This window comes from Nanorana parkeri, unplaced genomic scaffold (genome assembly GCF_000935625.1).
Source record: "Nanorana parkeri isolate BGI_ZX_2015 unplaced genomic scaffold, ASM93562v1 scaffold46, whole genome shotgun sequence".
In the NCBI taxonomy this organism is placed as follows: Eukaryota; Metazoa; Chordata; class Amphibia; order Anura; family Dicroglossidae; genus Nanorana; species Nanorana parkeri.
The window spans coordinates 1,377,007-1,399,592 of record NW_017306314.1 but is presented as its reverse complement, the minus strand read 5'-3'; the positions used below and the strand labels follow the sequence as shown (position 1 = coordinate 1,399,592).

At 40.0% G+C, this 22,586-nt stretch overlaps 1 protein-coding gene across 1 annotated transcript in view; it reads left to right on the top strand.

The window, feature by feature from the left end:
- NINL (ninein like) overlaps nucleotides 1-22,586 on the top strand; it is an 88,399-nt gene that overhangs the window by 51,166 nt on the left and 14,647 nt on the right. Inside the window, exons 9-17 of the mRNA XM_018573289.1 lie at nucleotides 1,087-1,223; nucleotides 3,875-4,015; nucleotides 5,924-6,098; nucleotides 7,788-7,898; nucleotides 8,670-8,756; nucleotides 12,478-12,637; nucleotides 12,726-12,791; nucleotides 12,943-13,061; nucleotides 14,141-14,487. Of these exons, the coding sequence (XP_018428791.1) occupies nucleotides 1,087-1,223; nucleotides 3,875-4,015; nucleotides 5,924-6,098; nucleotides 7,788-7,898; nucleotides 8,670-8,756; nucleotides 12,478-12,637; nucleotides 12,726-12,791; nucleotides 12,943-13,061; nucleotides 14,141-14,487 (1,343 nt within the window). The remainder of the gene's footprint in view (nucleotides 1-1,086; nucleotides 1,224-3,874; nucleotides 4,016-5,923; nucleotides 6,099-7,787; nucleotides 7,899-8,669; nucleotides 8,757-12,477; nucleotides 12,638-12,725; nucleotides 12,792-12,942; nucleotides 13,062-14,140; nucleotides 14,488-22,586) is intronic.

Below are 22,586 nucleotides of genomic sequence, written 5' to 3'. Positions count from 1 at the left end.
CACACCCATGCTTTTTAATGATGGTTTGCACACCCGGTGTAGTGTGTAAATTGTCTTTTTGCCCAGAATGTGGCTTTAATGAAGTCCATGAACTCCTAGAAACAACTTCCTTACTGTTGTATAACTAGAATTCGTTATTATATTGTCAAATTGCTCAACTCTTTCTTGTTGTGTCTGTGATTGTTTTGGATTGAAGTGGGGCTTTACTGCAAACTTCCCATTAGTGTTTTTGTGGCTAGAATTTAGATAATGGGTCTCTTTACCTGTTCACTTTATGCAAGCTGTGTTAAGTAATTGTACTCCACCAATCAAACGTTTTAGAACACCCTTTTTTTCTAGTATTTATTGAAATGTATGCAGTCTAATGTCTCCATTGGCTCTGAAATAAAACGAAAGAACAAATAAAAAATGGAGATAAAATTTAAATCATGGAATCTCTTTATTTTACAAATTTAATCTATATTTTTTTACACCTCAAAGTAGCCACCTTTTGCAGATATAACAGTCGAACACACTTGTGGTATTCTTTCTAAGGCAATGTAAATAATGCTTAGAAAGTTCTTCCCAATAGTGTTGCGGAAGTTCCCACAAATGTATTGCACTTGTAGGTTGCTTTCCTTACACCTTTCTGTAGAGTTTATCCAAAGCCAGCTTGGTGTGGTTTATGTCTGTACAGTTTCACATTAATCAATTTGAACTGGGGCTTAAACTGCTTAAATTTCAATACAAATCTAAAACGCTCCGTGATCCAAACTTTTGACTGGAAACTTGTATACTATGATTAAAGATTGGTTTTCTCATTGCAGGTTCTCATTGCAGGGCAATATATTGTATCTACTTTACTTGTTTTTTATTCCCAGCCACACATCTTGTAGAAATTACAGAGGATTCTTGCTTGCTTATTTATAAGTTTATACCAGGATAAAAAAAAGAACATTTATTTTTTTAGGGTTTAAATACACTTTAGGGGAAAAAAATGTTCACAGCTGATTTTTGTTTTGAGTGTTACCTATGTTACGGTATACTTAAAAAATGTTTTTGCCAAATCTATGACAATATTACAGATAATTTGTTCCCTTTACTTAGAGCTTGGATTTTAGTCTGGAGCAGCGAGTGAACCTCATGGAGCTTACTACCGCTTTAGACAATGAGTTGATTGCGACGAAGAGCAGAATTCATTTGGCAGCATTGGCATCTTACAAGCATGAGCTGACCCATCAGCAGTAAGTGACACTACTTTTTCACATATAAAAAAAATTAAACAATATAATGAACCCACAAAACATCACCTTTTAAAAAATATCGATATCTAGATATCATTTTTTGTTTAAATTGTGCTTAAATGTGGTTTGCATAGCATAATCTAATCAGTGTATGTATGTGCTTTAAAATTTTGTATACTTGTACATGAGACAACCATATTTTTTTCTCAACCATGAAGGGGGCACGGGAAATGGTTAACCTTGGGGTTATACTGTTGTGTACAATAGGACTGAACACTGACAAAAAAAAAACTTTTGACCCCTCCTAATACCAGCATGCCTCAGTTTTGTTTCTAGTGTCCTAGGAGAATTAATGTATTTTCTTCAGGGCTGGTGTTGGAAAGACTAACCTGTTATTTTGTTAACCCCCTTTTTTTTTCCAATCAAGACTCTTTACACTGCTGCTGGAAGTTTCCTACCAAACAGCAGCTACCTGGTGTGTTCATCCCTTGCCTGATTTTGGAGTACTGCATTCAGTCCCCCACTTGACTGGACATTGCAGGACTAGCTTGGAAATCCTCTTCGGGCTCTTTCCAGATTCAGGTCTCGTAAAAGTTTGCTGTGGAGCACTTTTAAGGATCTGAGCTGCTGGCATTGCCTAAGCTCTTGTCTCTGAACACTCAGTGAGCAGGCCAGTCGGGCTGAGCATCGGGAGCTACTCATTTTCATGGGTTGCATTATTTTCCATTCCATTCTGTTTTTGCCATGGAAGGGTTTAACATTTTGGTATTGAGAGCTGACTTCATCCACTGTGTGTAGTGTTGCGCTCACACTCCGAGCTCTTTCCTACCATACCGCATCAAGGAAGCATCTCCCCACTGCTGTTCCTGTTTACAAAGAATCAGATAGAACTCTGATTTTTGATTAATTCCTGTTGTTTGCCTACAGTTATTTTGGTCAACTCTGGCCATCTGACCCTCCTGTCATCGAACCTCACCTGCTACTAGCTGTCCATGTTTACTTATTACTTGTGACCTTCCCTCTTACTCTGTGCCCACTTGTTGCCCTACGGCACTGTGGGTGCAACATGTCTGATTCCAGACAAGGGGGTGACAGTCGTACTATATTAAGTTCCCCAGCTTACTTTTTACTGCTGGCTCCAGGGCTGCTTGAAGTGTGCCTACTGATGGTGCCAATGTGTGTAGCCTTGAGTAATGTTACCCTTTGCTGTTGGAGTCTTTCCCATCCTCCGAGTCCTCATTTGATGTGGCTGGATTTTTACCATAGTCATACAGGACTTTAATACTCAAATTACCTAGTAGTGAGGAAACAATTAAACATATCTTTTGGGATTGTTCAAAGATCACCTTATTCTGGCACAGAGTAGCTGATTTGATACAATTGCTGAAATTGATCTGGATTTTGATCCGTCAGTATTCCTCCTCCACCTTGCGCCGCTCTCGAGGAAACCGTATAAGTGCTCCCTACTGATACACTTAGTGAATGCGGCCAGGGCGTGTGTCCCTGCCATGTGGAAGAACCCTACCGACCCCCCTTGGTGGCAATGTGGCTGCGGAAGGTGGAGGAGATTGAATTGATGGAGGATCTTACCTCATTCCTGCGTGATACTCGGGAACAATATGTATCCACCTGGGAGGCCTGGATTCGGTTTTCAGGACTCGGAGGCTTATGCTCGGCTTGACTACATTGGACATAGTGGGGGGCAGCGCTAATTTCTAACCACTGGCTTTGATTTGAGTCCCCTCCCCACATGTGAGGTATGTTGAAGTCCACTGAGGGACACATTTGTGTGTTTGATCATGCTCTCAGTTCTGCTTTTTTTTTTGTTTTGTTTGCCAATGTCCATTCTGGCAGCAATCGAACCTAAAGATTAAAAACGTCTTAAATCTCTCAATAGTTTCTAAGAAAATGATTTTACAGGGAGTACGAACATCCTAATTTTCTCCCTACAAGTGATGGGTAGAAATAAATACTTCAATGTAGTGTAGGTCAGGAACCACTGAAACCATGACTCCAACTGTATGCAGTTTATGATTTTTCTAAAAGTGTTCACTATGAAACCCCAGCAGTGCATGCCACAGTGCAATGTGGGGCCTGTATAACCTATAGAAAGTGCCTTGCATTCCATTCTAGGATGTGCACCCTCGTTGCTGCAAGACATTTTCAGTTTTTGAACAACCTGAAGCAACACATTTTTTTTTGTAAGTCACACTGAATAGGAATATGGCCAGGCCTAATCTACAGCAATTTATAAGTGGGACTATCATGGATATATGGATAAACTGAGTTCGGGAGGGTGGGGGCAGTTATTATGGTCTTGCAGTACCACTGCTGATGCACAAAAGAATCATGGTTATCATTTGTAAAGGTATTTATGCATATCTTGCCCAAATCTTGTAAAACCTAGATAAATAATTTAGCTTGGATGTCAAGTCGTTTTTATTTAGCTGATAATTTAACAACTGAGTTTTAGGAATGTGGGAGATTTCCAAGGTTCTGTCATTACATGTTTTACAGCTGTGAAAATTAATAATATGTGCATCCTTCAGGTTTCTCTTGTGGGCTTGGGGTCGTTTCTATTAGTACAGCTAGCTATGTAATTACTATTTGATGTGTTCGAGATTATGAACTATATGTTTTTATGTTTGCAGTATCCAAGCTGAACAGATTAGTAAAGAGCGAGATAAAGCCAAACAGGACCTGGTGAGAGCAGAGAGGAGGAACTCACTGCTGGTTGATGAGGTTGATGACCACAACTCTGCTATGGAGAGTCTCAATGAGAGCAAAATTAAGTGAGTTGGGCTAAGAAGCTAGGGCTTCTGGTTTCATTGTGATACCTTTCTTTAAATCAAGATATATTAATGGAACAGTTGAAGTAATTATATTGCCTAATACAGTAAATGTTTTCCATACCTTTTTTCCCTTTATTTTCACTTGGTGATCGTGCAAATAACGCACATCCTGTTTTTGTGTGTCTACACTAATTTCTCCATTATCTATTGAGGTATGCATAGTTATCACACAGTCTGAACTGTCTTATCTATATTACATGGTTGATTTAAAAAGACTAGTGGTTTTTACAACAAAGATAAGGATGTCTGTGCTTTCTATTTATCTTACTGTATGTGACAAAGATGCCGCTTTTCCGGCAAGATCAACAGATATTTTCTGTACTTGCTGAAAATGTTCTTAGTCTGAAAAATAATGCAGCCAGCACATCTAAGGACTGGTAAGCTGCAATATATACATATTTTTGTGTTTTAGATATGCTTTAAAGCAAACTTGTCCCTTACTTGGGCAAGTCAAGCTAAACATATGTTGTTAAATACAAAAGCAATGGTTAACTTCATGGAAAACTGCATGACAAAAGAATTAGTAAGTTAAGAAATCTAGGCAACCAAATTTATGTACAATCTGAAATTTTCCCCATATAGTTGAGGTTAGCCCTGCACACCCACTTCCTGACTTTTCCTGTTACTAGTTTTAATCTGACAGACCATTCCATTGACTTATAGTTTGGCTTGGAAGATGGGATGAACTGGGGGAAAGCTTAACATTTACAGTAAAGTACACATTTTCAAATTACTAGATTTGCCTGCTCTGGATCTACTGATCATTTTTATTTTATTGAAATTAACTTCCTACTGATTCATTTATTAGCATATATATTAAGTATGAAATGACTAGGTTTGTAATAGCTGTAATACCATTTATTGGTTGCCTAAAAATGAAAATGCTTTTGAAATCTATTCATTTTTTTACCAGGTTTTTGGATAGAATTTTTGCATGTTATCCTTAAAGGTGTTACTTTGAATTCGGTTCAATTTATTTAAATTGATAAAAAAAATAATAGATTTACAGGGCAATTCACAAAAGGGTGAAGAGTTTGGAGAAGGCAGGAGAAGTAAACAATCTAGGCCAAAATAGCTGAACTGGAAAGTGAACTGAATTGAAGAATTTTTCCAAATCACCTATTTTGACCTATATTGTTCACTTCTCCTGACTTCTCCAAACTCTTCACCCTTTTGTGCATAACCCCGTAAATATTTAAATTAATTGAGTTGTCTTATGTGGAATAACTGACATCAATGGACACCCCTATTGGGTAAAAGCTCAGTTGACCATGTTTGAGTTTTTTAGTCTTGTAAAGAGAAAGGCAACACTTGTGGTCAGAACTATATTATATACTTGTGTTTAACAGCAAAAATTGTTTATGTGAGCATATGAACAGAAAATCCATTTCATGAAGAAACAAGAACAATTAAGCTGTGCAAAGTGCAGCAGACTAAAGCATCCTATTCAAAATAATTTCTCAATCTGAAATCTGGTTTCTAGTTGCTACTGTACCCATCCTCATTGCTGTTTGTACCATCTTATTAAAGGAAATTTATACTGACAGAAAAAGTAGGCTTCCATTTGTTGAAATCTACTGGTAATGCAAGTTATTTGACTGAAATACTAATAATTTGGCTTTTTTCTTGTTTTAGATTTCCTTTTTTTATAAGTTCTTGACCAGCAAACTATTCCTAGATATGGCAGCTATTCCTATATTTTACTTTTAAGATACAGTATGTGTACTGTGTATTACTAGCTACCTTGTAGCTGTGTTTGTCCCCGTTAGGTTTTTCTGTATTATTATAAATGAAGCTATTGCTCCTGTAATATAATTGTTTTGTGTTTCATACATTTCTGTTATGTAGGGATTTGGAACAAGAGTACAGACAGCGCTTGTCTTCTATGCGATCAGAGTTGGAGAATGAGAAGGAGCAATTTCTACACCAGACTGACCAGCAAAAGAAAAAGCTGGAGACAGATTTGGCTAATTACCAGGTGGAACAGGCCTATCTCAGACACAAACTGGATTTATCTGTAAAGGCAAGGAAAGCCCATTTCCCACACAACTCAATTCTGTTTCATCTGCCATATTTAGAAATCATGCTATTATAGCACACCTCAATGTAAATACCCTTTTGTACATGCTCCATTCCTTGTGTCATGTGATTATTTCATTTTAGAATGTGATATTGGAGGTAGCTTGCTGTACATGCAGAGCTACATGGTAAGTGTACAAACCACCAAGCTTAAATGAGAAATGGTTGCATTTCCTGAACAATGAAAGCCAACAATCTAAACCCAAAAACAAACATTTGAATTTCTTCAGTGTACATCACAGTACACAGGGATTCAAATCTTCAACAGATGGATAATGCAGCTACCTTCAGCAGCAACAGGTTATTGGATACCAGCAAATCAGACAAAGCTAGAAGTCAGCCCTGTAAAACCCCTCCAATTTTCCTTTCTGTTGCGCACTGTCCTGGCCACAAAGGCTGCACCTGCCTCTGCTCCTGCAACTGTGCACTACCCAGGCAGTCCAGACCTCTGTCATGGCTGCACTGGGTTACTGCTGCTGCCTACTATGTATGCTCACCAGGCTTCCTACTCTTCTGTTGGGAGTACTGGGGTCTCTTCCCCTTGGGCAATGGCAGTTCATAGGCATGGGCGTTAGCCCTTGGGGCTTCACAGACTAATACCAGTTTTGGTAGCCCGCTGTGCTTTTTCTCTGCTGCTCTCACTGGGTCCTCCTCAGCACCCTCCAGGGCACCGTGCTCTACTCTGTCCATAGAGAAATCCATTGCTGTAATAATGATGGTGATAGGGAAAATGTCTGTGTTGTTGGAGTCCCTAGACCACAGGGGGCATAAGTGGGCCCCCTCTCTTTCCTCCATCTGAGCTTCTGTTATCTTCTTGTGCGCTTTCTGAGGAAGACAATACTAAAGAAGGGGCCACTGCCAGTTCTGTGGTTTCAGCCCAGGAAAATAACCTGTCTCCTGTATCATTTTATTTATGTTTTGTGGCTTGTTGCTGCCTCCCTTATTCTGCTGCCTTAGGTAATGGGTTGCAAGTAGGGATACACCGATACCAGTTTTTCAGTATCGAGTTAGAGCACCGATATTTTTGTTTAAGGACAGTTGTACCAAAGGTACAGTGTTTCTTTTTAAAGTCAAGTGTGTTTAAAGTCAAAACTTTTTATTTTCAGTTTTAGAGTGGTGAGGAGTTAGATCCCCTTATAGACTTCTATTGCTCTGCTGGTTCCCGTTAGGTAATTTGTGTTTGTCTTGGTAACCACTGACACTTAGCTGAAAGTAAATCACAATCCATAATTTTGAGTGCCATCAGAACAGAAAGAGAGGGGAAATCTTTCAGTAGGTACACTTGTTGTGCTGACCGCTGTCTAAGAAGGTAATTTCCTCATTAGAGAGAATTATTTTCACTTCCTGTTGTCTAAAAACAGGAGGAGAAGGGAAAATCCCCCAGACACACGGCACAAAAACCTAATGAGGTTTTGACCATTTCCTACTACTGGTATATCCAAAATGAAAAAACATTTTGGCTTTGGATATGCTTTAATTTATTTTTTCCAGCCCGATTTGGCCAACTCTTTTAAGTGAAGTTTAACACATGTTCACAAAAATTAGATTTTTTTTTTTCTGGCTTAAGATTTAATTAACTAGATTATTTTGCTTCAAACCACGTGGATATAGTAGAAACTGTGTTGTGTTGCAGGAGAACAGCAGGTTACAGAAAGAACTGGTGGAGGTTGTGGGAAAGCTATCTGAATCAGAAAGTCAAGTGGTAAAACTGCAGACCAGCCTAGATCAAATTCTGCAAGACAAGGTAATAACCAGAGTACAGTGTTATATGTTAAAAAAAATATACCGAATTCCATATTCCTTATATTAGCGGGGGAACCCAGGAAGTCAGCATGAGAGTTACCCTTACCAGCTCCCTCTCACAAGACTGAGTTTAGGGTCAACAGAACAAGTTTTGGGTGGGTGGTGGTGGGGACATTTGTTCAAAGTGTATTTTTGATGTAATGTTATTGGTAAAAAATAATAATATTTACTAATGTCCTCCGGTGACCCAAAACTCAGAATATAGCGGGCTACTGCCCGCTATATGCTGACAGTGTAAAGTCGCGCTGCGGCCGGGAAAGATCTCGACAATATTGTCAGGATCCACCTCACTGCCTGATTGACAGCTGCCTCTGTCTCTCTAGAGGCAGAACCAGCTGTGCCCGTCCTCCAGTCAGCGCTGGAGGAACAGATAGATGAGGGGGGAATCCCTGTGTGGAGCGGTGACTGATAGTCACGGCTCTCTGCAGGGAGAAGTTTCCAGAATGAGTGATCAGGGGTATGTGATCGCTCAGTTCTCGATCAATAGAGCCAGAGTCAGAGTCACAATACAGCTTCAGAGTCACACCTCAGCTCTAATGATATGGATTAGTGTATTTCACTCTGCCCATAATTCTCCTTTTAAGCATGGATTTGAAGTCATGGACTAATCTTTGGGCACTGTATACTTTAGAAAAGCTGTATCTGCTATGTATGTACCCTTGATACTTTGCATTATTGCAGTTTTAAACACTCTGCCTATTTTACATTCCAGAAACTGACAGATCCTCATAATACAGAGTTTTACACACAGGAGGAGAAATTTGCAGAGATCATTCGGGAATATGAAGTACAGTGCATGGTGAGTAGTGCATACTAATTTAGATTATTATTATATAATCCACAGCATTTTTTCTTTTATACCGGAAGTCCTTTAACAGAGAACTGGAACTCGGGACCAAAGAGACCTGCGCTGAGTCTAAAAGGGATTCTATGGTGAATTTTCAGTGACTAAACACTAAGTTTTCATGCAGTTCTCTGAAAGTAATTTTTCACTTTGACCTTTTTAAAGTAGACCTCCAACAATTTGTGCTTTTTTTTTTTTTTTGGAACCAGTGTCAGGTTGCAGTTTGCATCCAGACTAGAAACATTTACTGCTACTTGCTACCCCAATGTTGACAGACCGCAAAATCACTTTCTACACTAACAAAAGTATTTTTATTTCTCTTTTTGTCCTAATTGGAGACTGGTTTGTAATTGTTCTCTATTGGCCATCTGTATATCAAGAAATGTAATTAATATCACTGCCTAAGGATTACTGTATGTTAATTTTGCCCTAAAGAGTCTGCTTATAATCAGACCTCAGCCATAATTACTTGCAAGAAAGAGCAATAGCAGAGCACAATCATTGTGCAGCGGGAAACAAAGCCTGTATACAGAATTAACTTTCTGAAGTACAATCAAGTAGAAGAATAAAGGTTTTCAAAACATTTTAAACCGAGGGATAATGTTACCGTTAAGCTGAACGCACATGCACTAATAATATAGTCTAAAATATGTGTGTGTTTGTTCTGAGTAGAGGTGGAAATTTAAATATAATGGAATCTGTTGACTAAAAGAGAACAGACACAGACTACCTGTGTAGATTAGCTATTGATTTTATGGTTGCGTGTGGCAGTTGTAGTCCACCATGATTGGCTACAGGACTAGGACTCTAATTACGACAAAGATTGAAATAACACTACTGTTTTTATACAGGTCTTTCTTAGATATGCAGTCCACTGGCAATCACATCTGACAGAAATCTTGAATTAGGGGGCAGGGTGTAAAAATGTAGTTGTGGTTTTAGAAAAGGTGAGTGAAGCTGTGACTGTATGTCCTAGGGTCATCAGTAATGTGTGATCCACAGCATTCCTCACTGGAATCCCATAAGATAGATGGGTGCTGGTATGACCTGCGGATGGCGCCGCGTTATCACAGGAATTTCCAAAAGAAGTCACCAGCACTCCAAGGTCTGGTGTGTTCAACACCTCTTTTATTCAGACGTTCTACAGACATGGTGGCACAGCGTAAAGGCAACGTTTCGGGACCGAACATGGTCCCTTCATCAGACAAACAGTCACTGTGTCTGAATAAAGAGGCTTCAACACACTGGACCTTGGCATGCGGACGACTTCTTTTGGACATTTTTGTATGTCCTCGGGGGTGCAAGTGGCTTTCTACCGGCAGTGGGATGTCTATCACTTGATTAACGCCACTTGCATAACCTCAACAATTGTTTTCTTACTTGCACTTCTTGTTTTACAATTTTACAACACGGAGGATTTTTCAGTGATAATAAGCAGTGTTCCAACTCCAAGTTACTATGTTCCTAACACTGGAAGACAAAACACTCGTAATTGGGAATATACTTATAAAGTTTTATTTGAATAGTTTAAAAAAAAACCAAAACAATCGTGATTATCGGGGGGGAAAAAAATAATTTAGGCATAAAAGCATTTTTGATCTAATGGAAATAAAAGGTTACTAATACATATTAGCCAATATTGATTTCGCTATTTCCGTGAGTGGTGTTGATCTGCGGGTCGTTGCTCTCATGGTTCAGTCTGATGCATCATAAAGGAGTCAGCTGCGAAAATGAGAAGCAAGCAAGCAGGCAGTCTGTCATCTGTGATGAAGGCATTTAAATGACATCTTGTTAAAATCTTGGAACTAGCTTTGCTTGTGATTTAACAATATGATAATGGATTTGGAGCCAATTTATTAGGATATCTTTGACCCATGTGCTGCTAGGCAGCAGATGGTACATGTGTATTAAAAACAGTAACATACAGTAGTGATGAAGATTGTGCATTGCAGTGCCTATTGTCACATTTTCCTGTGCCATGATTTGGCGCCGGGTTTGGCCTCCTGTCTGATGTGCTCAGCTTCCTGCCAATCTGCTCTGAACCTCTTGTGTTAAATGTTCTGCTCACTCGTTGAACATTCGAGCAGCGTGTGGTTTCGCTTGGCCGGACCCTCCGTGTACTGTTTTGCCTTGAATCCTAGCGGATTGCTATTTTCCTGCTTTGTTCCCTGTGTCTTCTGTGATTCCCTTGTGCTCCCTGTGAGATCCTGCTTCCTGTGAGTTTGTCTACTTCCTGTGTGGCTGTTTGTCCTATGCAGCCCTGCTCCCCAGTGTTCTCCAGTTTGCTGTACTGTGCTGTCTCTCTGTTTCCTTGTGTCCCCATTTCTCTGTTGTTTGTACTCTTGCCCCTGTGTCCCTCATATCCTGTACTGCAGTCTGAGTACAGGCTTTGCCCTGTCTGCCTTTGTGTCCAGTGACTCTGTGCTGCAACTAGTTTTCTGAGTCTCTGCAGGTGCGCTAGAGTGCCACAACCTGGAAGGTTTCCGTCGGCCAATCATTCTGGCCATTAAAGGCTCTCTGCGCCTCTAGTGCGGCCCCGATAATGCACAGCCTCCTAGTTTTGGAGTCCTCATTTACCTGCATCCTAGGCTTTACACCACCTCGCTACTTCAACTCGCTCCGTAAGCCCCGGAGCCTACCTATCACTGTTCCCAGGTTTCCCAGATCGTGACGCCTATGTTGTACTGGTGATGTTTTAAACTGTATTTAATACAAAACCTAATTTACTAACCTGTGCCTTTTACCTTGCCCTTATTCTTTGACTTGAATATATACTTGCACTGGAACTGCTCTTCTCTTGGGAGGCAGAGAGTAAAGGTGAGCTTGTGTGGGCCTTTCTAAGGATATTGGTTTGTGTTTTTCCTGCATGGCTATTCAAGGATTGCCCTATTTCATGCACGTGATGCAGTTTTGAAAATGACATTATGGCCCGTGAGGTTGTTGTGTGTTTTTAGCTTTCATTTTTTTTATTCCATTCATATATAATAAAGTAGGTACAGCATTTGCAGCATCAAATATCAGTTTCAATCTTAAAGTACATATGTTCCTAGTTTTAGAGTAGGGCTTGGATAAACCCGTGTCAGTTTTTGTATCTTTTTTTTACTATTATTATTTTTGTGGTGTCCCATTGGTGAGATTTTGCCTTCCTTTCTTGTCCCAGTGAAACAAAGTGAATAGAAATCCTGAGGAAGGTATTCTCTCTCACATAACTCTCTCGTACATAAACCTTTCTCATTATTTTCTGTCCTGGTGGCCAACTAGAGAGTGTGAATCTATCTAAAGAAGACACCTCAATAAAAACCTGACAGGGATTCTACTCTTTTGTATACAAAACTAAAATGTTTTGTCTATAGGTATACGTTAAAGAAGCAATAGTTTTCCTTTGTTCTGTAGTTTAACACCTCTGGAGACAGTAGCGACTAAGGCAGCTTTGACACTTGGATTGGCTTTCCAAACCTAACCGAAGCCATCCATATCGTTGTCCTGCATGAGCCAGCATCTGTTTGGTACTAGAGGATAATAATATGATGGTTTATATCAGAGAGAGTATAGAGATTGACTGATGTTTATGCTGTATTGATTCTTCCTTTTATTTGTTGTGCTCACATTTAGATTTTGTTTTTAGAATTGTGCAGATCACTGTGTGTAATGGTTAATCATGGCATTCCCTATGCAGGAACTGCGTGATCGGAATGATGAACTGCAGATCCAGCTTGAAACCCTCCAATCCCAGCACAGCGAGAGTAAATATACACGCTTACTGGCTAAGATAAAGGATAACAAGTTACTGCACCACAAGACAAAAGAAAAGATCCACCACAGCCATAGTAATGCTGGTAGTATATTTATAAACCACTCTATACTGAACTGTGTTACATGTTTTCCTTGTTCTGGATCTGTAATTATTTGTTTCCGTCACAGCAGATACGCCTGCAAAAAAGGGACTGACCTCAAGGTTGAGAAGAAGCGTGTCTGCTGCAGGCTTCAATGGTAAGTTACTGTGCCTGCTCTGAATGTGTAGACTAGTGCCAGCCTTGTCTAATAAATTCAAATATAAGTCACACCAAACATACATTTTAAATAGTAAATCCTCTTTAAATGTAACATTGAAGCTTTTGCATATGTCATAATATTGTTTTAGGCTTGTCACCTGTCATGTCAGGAGCTCCTTCTATGACCATGGAGGCTGAGTTGACAAAGCATCAAGTGAAAGAACTGCAGCAAGAAATTGAAGATCTCAAAATACAACTTGAAACAAAGGTGAGAAGGACAGATTATCTGATATATTGCGGAAATATACAACATTGTGCTCTCCCTTTTTAAAATGAGTTTTACGCGTTGGATGCTTGATTCATATTTTCTCTAAATGGCAGTGGTTTTTTAATCAGGGGAGTCTCTTATGTTCAGAGGTTGACTGTAGAGACAGAGGAAAGTGTTTTACTACATTTCATCTTCCCTGCAGAGAGATGTCCTTTATATTTGTATTTTATTTAGGAAACAACTAAACCAGAGCTCAAAATTTCCACTCGCCTGCTCGCATTTTGAAGTGAGGGCGAGTGGAAATTCAGCCGGTGTATTAGGGATTACACTCTCTCGTCGAGTAACTCTTAAGGACTGGCTAGTAGTTCAGAACCTGAAATTTTGAGCCCTGAACTAAACTATAAGGGCTAGTTCACACCACAAACAGTGCATTCCGGCCCGCTTTGGAGCATTTTGTTCTGAGTGCATTGGACCGGAACACAGGTATTGACTTGCCACGTGCTCGGGAGCAGGTTGATTGTGCTGTGACTTGGGTCGTGGCTGTGGTGCCATTGACTTCAATGCACAGTCAGGCCCCCTCCCGCCCCTGAACACAGGGAGCCGACCGGGATGCGATCCAGTGCGTTTCGGCACCATATCAGCCCTGAACGCACTGTTTGTGGTGTGACCTAGCCCTCCAAGGTCAAAGCCAACCCGTCCTGGCAGGCAAAAGCTGTGACCTAATCATATATTTTGAACTCTTTTTATTTTCAATTTCACTGAAAACTAGTGGAAAACGAGCCTGCTATTTCTGTGCAATTTCTTTCTTCTATAAACATCCAAGGATGACTGTGTAAAAGAAAAAAAAACTATATAGGCATTTCTTGGTGGCAAGTTCACTGGAAATTATGTAAAATTTTAGTTTCTAGAACAGAGGTCCATTGGCCACAACTCATGTATTGCCCCGCCACTATGGCATGGATGTGCCCAGAAAATGTGTGTGCTTTAAGGGGAGGGTCATCCTGTGGATTTCACCCAACCTCTTGCTTTTGAAGTATCTGCGATTCTTCTAAATTCTTACATTGTATTGTCATTTCTAGGTCAACTATTATGAAAGGGAAGTGGAACTGATGAAAGTTAACTTTGAAAAAGAAAGGAAAGACACAGAGCAGAGCTTCAAGCTGGAAATCAGTGAACTTGAGGAGCAGAAGGCTGATCTTGAGGAACTCCATGCAAAATATCAAGAGGCGATAGATGGCTTGAAAGAACAGCTACCCAAAACTGCTCAGCTCCAGCAAATGGAGAAGAGGTTTGAGAAAGAGAGAACTGCCATGGAAGAATATTATGCAAAGGAAGTGTCTGCACTGGGCCAGCGACTATCCAGGGAGAAGGAGCAGCTAGAGGAAGATCTAAAGAGGAGCCACCAGCATGAAGTTCAGTCAATGAGGTCTGATATAACTTATTTACTCTATGGTATTCTAGAGTAGATGCTTTATGCTGGTCTTAGTGCATACACCCCATTCCTTTGCTCATGTTCAATGACTTTTCTGATTCGTACTTCTGCCTCAACCTATGCTGCTTGCTGCCGTTTTGTATTCTGTTACCCTATATGCAGCTGGACTGCAACCCTATGCATGTGTGTCACAAGAACCAGTTTTAAGGGACTTGCTTGTCATGCATGGCAGTGCTCTTTATGTGTTATGTACGTCTATATAACATATGCCTCAGTATTATTTGTAAATAACCACTAAAACTGCACTTATGGTAAGATAAATGTGAATTTTTACCACAAAATGCATGCCATTTTACTTTACATTGGATGTTGTGTTTTGTTACATCCCAGCCCTTCTGTCAGGAAAACTGGGATACACCCTAACATTTGGTGCTGGGCACTTGTCACTTATTTTATTGACAACTATTAACCTGAAAAAAATATCACCTTGCTGGAGATAAGATTTCATATTTTTACTTGCGCCATCTGGATACACTTTAAATAATTAAATGCTTTTTTAAGTTTGTAATTCCTTTTTGTCTTCCATTACTTTTTTTTGTTTTATTCTAAACCAACACCCGGGGCTCATTCTTATTGCAGTGCTGCTGTAACCCTTACAGTTTGGCTGTTGACCCGATAGTAACCACATAGCGGTATACCTGCAGTGCTGCAATGTCTTGCAAATGTAATCGTGTTGCCGAAGAGCTTATTGAGTATAGTTCTTCCAATAAATAGTGGATATGTTTTGATTGTCGGTTTCATACCCTAAGCAATATTTGTAGAAAGACCCACAGTTTTTCCTTGCTGCACACCACTGGAAATACTGCACACTGCCACTGCATTTTATGTTTTCATTTAGGAAAGGCAGAGCGCAATGTGTGGCCTCAGAGACCACTTCAGAGACTGTACCGCAGCACTGAATACTGAAAAATGGCCTGGATGGGAAGGGGGTTTAACACCGCGGATGTCAACTGGTTAAAGAAAAAATGCAGCCATATGCCCATGGCTGGTTAAAGTGTTCGTAAACCCAGACAATTAACTTCTAACCTGTTTGCATATGGTATGTAAAATATACTAGTGAAAGCATTTTGCTATATCTGTTCGATTTAGTGGGGAAAAAAAACTATTGCTCCTGTCTGAAATCCAACATAATTTCCTCTAGTGATCAGCAAATCCAGTACCTGTGCTGTACTGAAATTCCAAGTACTGTTATCAGCTCTGTCCAGTTCTGAAATCAAGAATCTAACACACTTCCTTTTGTAGGGTGACCACGCTGTTCCTGTATAGATATGTACAGTGAATAAGTGTTATGACCCTGTGTCACAGTGTGTTACTGGCAGGATCAAATGAAATCTAAAAGTCTGAACAAATAAAACTGATGCCCCCACCAGGTCTAAGAACTGTTAAGCTGCAATATATTACAGTTTTTTGTTCTGGGGTTTAGATGCACTCTTCCAGCCTATACAATAAAGCAGTACAAATTAATCGTGATATGCAGCTATCTCAAAGTAGCCTGTTAGTTTTTATCATTTGCATGCCATGAGGGCACTATACAGTAATTGTGGTGTCTCTGTCATGTCAGATAATGTGGAGTTCATAACAGTTGGACATTGTGTAACCGGCTCTCCCTTGTGCTGTGCAAGTCTGTACTGAGGGATTCTGTACCTGGGATATATACTATATCTATATACTATATCTATGATCGGTAAGCCAGCTCCATGCTAGCAGAAGAATCGGTATCGTTACTTGAAAGATAAATATCAGTACTCGTGCGTGATACCAAAAACATGGCATTGGTGCATCCCTAATATTCACAATTTTTTTGAAAGAGAATGTATAGTGGATTTTTAGTGAGCAAATAAGAGATGATATTGCAGTTCTCTCTGTCCAGCCTGTCACAGCGCTCTGACTTTATTCCATGCAATGCAGGTCCAGCAGGGAATTTTAATGTTGCTAGTTTTCCCTATGTAAACCAGGCCTCCTGTTATGGCACAAGGCAGAACTCTGACAACATGTACTGCTCTATTGGCAATCTGTTAAATATTATAAGTATTGTTTAAATTTATGGTAACATGAGAGAGATAATAGGTAAGATCTCCGTCATGATGAAAAAATGCTCATCTTTCTTTCAAAATGTATTTGTTTTGACAAAAACTTTTAAAAGTGCAACTCCGCAGGAGATTTTTAATCAGTTAGTAACATAGGATTAACCTCTTGACAATAACGTGCCTGCAGTAATGCATTGTGCAGCCGGCCTTTAAGTATACGTATAGACAAAACTTAAAGTAGTGTTAAACTCTCAAACTTATTTGCAGTAATGAATCCGGATTAAACAAATATACATTGCCCAGAAAAGTATTTCTTTATATTTTTGCTCAGACACTTACAGTCCTAATGTTTCTGAACTGCTGACTCCAACTCTCTTAGCTCAGCTGCTTCCCTGGATTTCTTGTCCAGTACAAGGTTACATCAGAGGGGGGGGGTCTTTACTTTGTGTGCCTGTGTGTTTGTGGAGACCCACACAGCTTACCAGTACACACAGGGATGGCTCCATACGACCCGATCAGGACCAGTGCTCAGGGGACCAGCTGTTTCTGCAATAAGCTAAAACTTTAATACATCAAGGAGTAATGTAATCCAATGTAAGTGATTTAATCCGCATTCAAAATAGTTTAAAAACTTTTAATAATATTTTAAACTTTTAGAGATTTGGATAGAGTAGGGGGGAGGATTAGAACCCTGCCAACTTTTTATTGCTGCCTAAATCCTTCTGGGGAGGTTCACCTTGTCACCTTTTTGTTGACGCAGAAAGTAATGGGAAATGCAAAATTTTTTCACCTGGCCCCCTTTCCTCCTGGATAATCGCAAAGCAAATGGCCCCAGGCTTAGTTTTGTGAATGGCCTGGAGGAGGGCTGACATGCGACCATAGTGCTGGCTTACAGGTAGAGTGGCCTGGAAGCACAGCGGGAGCTGCAAAAATCGGGCATGTACAAAAATCTTTTTTTAGGACTATAAAGAGAACCTCCATGAATAGAGGTTTGCCGGTGAGGCTAAGGCATGTTTACAGATATAAACCTGGAAAGGTACTCCTGTCCCGAGTTGGACTTTAACAGCAGGGTGAGGATATTTCTTTTCAGCCAAATGACTGTAATTTTCAAATCTAATTGAACTCCATTGAAAACGTCACTGTTATGAAAATAAGGATTCTTATCCTGGTGTGTTCAATTTGGGAACTGAACCTTTTCAGATGAAATTGTTGTTATATAGGCACATATAACAATTTACTGCCGTACAGCATGTATACTCTACTTCTAAAACACATTTTCCAGCATGTATGATTGATTGGCTCTGCATGTTCACATGCTTGTTTGCAATACATCATGTAGTCCGCTTATGTCTGTACTTTATATTGAAGTTTCTGTTGTGCCAGTGGAAAACCTTTACATTTTTGCTGATTGCTATAAAGTAACAGTGGACACATAGGGGGGAGTTTATCAAAACTGGAGCAGCTAAAATCTTGAGCAGATTTGCACTGCAACCAATCAGCTTCTCTGTCTCATTTTCACATCTTACCTGAGCAAACTGAAGAGAGATGCTGATTGGTTGCCATGGGCAACTGCTCCAGTTTTTATAAATTCCCCCCCCCCCATACAGACTTAATAAGGAAGTGCTAAGGGAAGAAATCCTTTGAAAACCTGCCAGAAATCATTTAAACTGGAGTCAAAGTATGTGTAAACCCAAACCCCAAATTCTTATACAAGCTTTGACAGGTTAAAGTAATTTCAAAAGTAATCGTCCATATTAAATCTACAGTTTTAATTAAAATAATGCTCCTGCCATGAAGATGTTCAAGCACTTTCTGATATAGGGTGACAATGCTCTGTGCTTGTATCCCTGTGTATGTCAGCTTGTCGCGTGAGTTTCTGATACACACTATGCAGTTGTACAGGCACGGCCCACTGTTGTCATCAGAAAACCTGCCCTGAGAAATGCCATGCAGACATCACTGAAGGGCATGCATATAGACGGGAAGTGTCCGTAAAGAGCACGGAAAAATTTAACAGCACTGGGATGCAAGAAAGGATTAAAAAAGGGAGAAAAGTAGTACTTTATTTAAAGAATACTCCGGGTAAAAGTGGGGCTTCCCCCTGCACTGCAAAAGGTAAGTGTTTGTTTTGGTCTAGGGAGGAAAATACAGCCTCAGATCCAGCCGCCTGTGACAGCAATCCCTCCTGCCTTTCTCCTCCTGTGCTGTAGTGATGGATGTCCCTTTGCATCCTCATGTCTTATACACTGGGTGTTGGACGTGATGGTTTACAGGGCCTTAGACAGCTGCAGCGGAGGGGGAGAGAGACTAAAGGGACCAGTCTGAAAGCAAGCCGGCTCCGAGGATCAGGTGAGTATAACATTATTTGCTTCCCTAGACAATAACGAGCACTTATTTTATTTTTTAAAAATTGTACCCGTCCTGCTTTAAACAAAAATGGTAATTGTTTATGGTACACTTCAGTTAGGGTTTCAATGTATTTAGTTGCTATGGGTTACTGTGTTCTGTAGTCATTTTACTTTGCACTTCCTTATGAAATAAGTATGCTGTATTAATCACTGTTTAGGAGTAGACATGTGTTACTGAGGAGAGACAAAAATCCTGCTTATTTCTGGTTGGTTAAATCCCGCAGCAGATTAAAAGCAACAAGGAATGCAGTAATGTATGTGGTATTATATGTGAAATGTTTACTGCTCTCTAAATACTATTTACACTGAGCTGTTCTCTTTATAAGTGACGCTAAGTTTTGTTTTTTGCTACTGGATACAGATGGTCAGGGACGGCTTTCTTAGCCAATGTTGGATTCAATAAAGTTTTCTTAAGGCATGATCTGGAAAATGCATGTATAATGATATTTAATTCAGGTGAACATCCATTTATCTATAGGAAAGAGGCAGAGGAAGAACTTGCTGAGAAACTGGCACAGATTGAATCCCAGTATACAGAGTATTGCCAGTCTTTAATACAACAGCACCTACAGGAAAAGAATGAACTCTTACAAAATCATGAGCTGGAAAAGGAGACCTTAATACAGGATCACATGGATGAGATTCGTCGATGGCAAGAAAAAGAGAGGGTGTTAATGGCGGAATTGAAAAATGATCAGAAAAACCTGGTAGAGAAACAAAATGAGGAACAAACGGGTATTTGTAAAACGTTCGCTATTGAGAAGGAAATGCTGGAAAGCTATTACAGAGATCACATTAATAGGCTTAACCATGAAATTGAGGGTTTGAATGCACTTGTGGTAAAAGCTAAGAACTCTCAGCTAATCAAGAAAAAAGAGCAGCAGTCTTCAGTGACAAGACACTGTGATCATTGTACAAAGGGGAACGAAGGACAGCAGTTATTTCCTCTACAGGTGGGAGGTACAGAGCACAAACATCAAATGATGGACAATACAAATAACACGCCACAGAACCAAAGTCATTCTGCAGCTTTATACATAGAACACAAGCAGGTCTTGTCTGCTGTAGAGGTGTTGGAAGAAGCACAGTCTTTAAAACAAGCACAGGATTATGTATTGATGACACTCCAAGAGATGGAGAGCTTGGTAGCTTCTTTGAGAGCACAGCTGCATGAAGAAACAAAGGCTAAAGAGACTCTTGTGATGCACCAGAAAGCAGATGATGAAGAACAAATACATCTAAACGACCAATCAAAAAAAAGAGAAGATGAAAGCCTATTGTGTAGGGACAAATCAAAAGACCTGACCTTTCAGTTGCTTGAAGTCAATGCGCCTGTCATAAACCTGGAATCGGCACTTCAGATGCTTGACAGAGAGAAAGAAGAGCTGGAGAAACAGGTGGCGGTGTTAGCAGGCCATATCGGCTTGGAATACAAGCTGATGAGGGATAAAGGACTCGAGCAGGAGCTAGGTAGAGATTGCACACCGAAAAGCGCATGCCGTCCCCTAAGCAGAACTGTCAAAGAGCTTGCTGATGATAATCTCCCACAATGCCAGCAGCTGATGAATAAGGACAACATACTAAACCTCCTACACAGGCATCTCAGCGGAGCAAAGAGTCAGTGCCAGCAGATGGAACAGCTAGCAGCCAAACAAATCCAGGAAGCCACCGAACAGCTGCAGAAAGAGAAGGACTATGTCAAAGACAAGCTTTTTGAGCTAGAAGACTTGGTACGGAGGCTAGAGCAAGAAACCTTGTCAAGTCAGGATGACAGGTTAGACGATGGATTTTTTTTTTCCATTCAAACTGCACTGAATGAGCACCTGATACACTACTAACCCACCACTGACATTTTGATTTAGCTTGATCAAACCTGCAGAAGGAGTTATAAATGTGTGTAATATCCTTACTGGTTTTTTTCAGGTCACTAAGAATTTGTTTTTGCAGGGTCATTTTCCACTGTTCATTGGGGACAAATATGAAAGCAAAGTACAAAAATGAAATTAGATTTCCCTTTTTATTTTATTTTTCACATTCCTAAATGTACCATTTAACCATTTATTCATTTACCATTTAAACATTTACCAATGGCAGTATATTTAATTTTGTGCATTTGCAATTTCATTTACCATAGGATGCACTGTTCTTTCCTTTCATGTACTCTTCACTGTTTTGACCACTGATCATACTAACAAAAGTTCAGAATTGAATTGCAATTAGTGACATAAACAGACATTTCTTAGTGTTTTATCTTGCTATGCTTTTTATGTTTATTATGCAACTGTTTAACATTGTATTGATATATTGGGGCTCATTTACAGTCATAGGTAGCATATAGTTTCAATTGAAAATGTCAAACGTTGCTGTTTACTGGAAATCGTTTGGTTAAAAGAGAACTATGGGGTAAGTGTTTTTCCCCAAAGTTCTCCTCAGGGTCACGGGAGGACATAAACTAGCGTCCTTCCGTGACCCTGAGGAGAGCTATGGGGGAAAAACACTTTTTCAGTTTCATTGTCACACGTCGGCTCAAACTATGAGGTTGAGTGAAAATCACTCACCTCATCGTTCTTCTTTAATGATTCATTATTTAAGCAATGCTTTTAATGAACGCGCTCTTTTAGTTGTTTCAGGATGGTGTAAAGCTTGTTAAAAGATAAAACCTCATTATTTAGATCAGTGGTCTACAATTGGGGTCTTACGAGCCACATGCAGCTCTCTGATCCCTCTGTAGCTGCTCATGTTTTCCAGTTGGCAGGTATTCTGTACCAAACTGTTGGCCATCTACATATTCACTTGCTGTATACTTACCACACTTACTATATTACTCTATAGTCAGTGTTGCTTTGTAACATTGCAAAATAATACATCATACTGGTGATAATCATAATATAAATGTATGTTGGTGTTCATTGAAACATTTCAAACAGCAGACTGCAGTTCCCTGTCTTAACATCCTCTGAAGTTCTAATGTGGCAGTCCCAGGGAAAACATTGTTCAAAAATATTTAAAAGTATTTGGTGGAGTAGTAAAATTCAAGCCAAGACACTGAACTAGGAATTAAAGCTTAAATATACATTCAAGTACCATAACTAATAATACAAATGTATCTTCATTGAGTATCACTCCACTGTAGACAGTTAAATCATCTCTGAATTGGTGCTGACACTGTCCTTCCTTCTGGAGGGTGACTACTTTTGTTCCTCATCGTCCCTGTGTGTCTTGTAAAGTAGCCACCGCTCCAAGCATACTCCTGTGATGGACTAGAATCTTGCATTTAGGTTACTAATTTGTATTGAGATTTTAGTCCCTCACGGGACTGGCATGGCCAGGAATCGGGCCTGGGATACTGGTCACAGGGAGTGTACGGACACTTGGGATATAGGGACAGGGTAACGGCACGTTTTCGTGGGTGTGCTATTGGCGCAGAATCTAAGGGGCGCCATGTTTTCTTCAGAGTGTCTGATGGGGGGATGTTGCGCTCCCAGGTTGCGGCCCTCTAACTCAGCCGTGCAGACACAGCTACAGGTTAAACTGAGAAATAGCTGTGCAGGGACACCTGGTACAAAAATAAACAGGGAAGAGACTAATTCCACCCAAG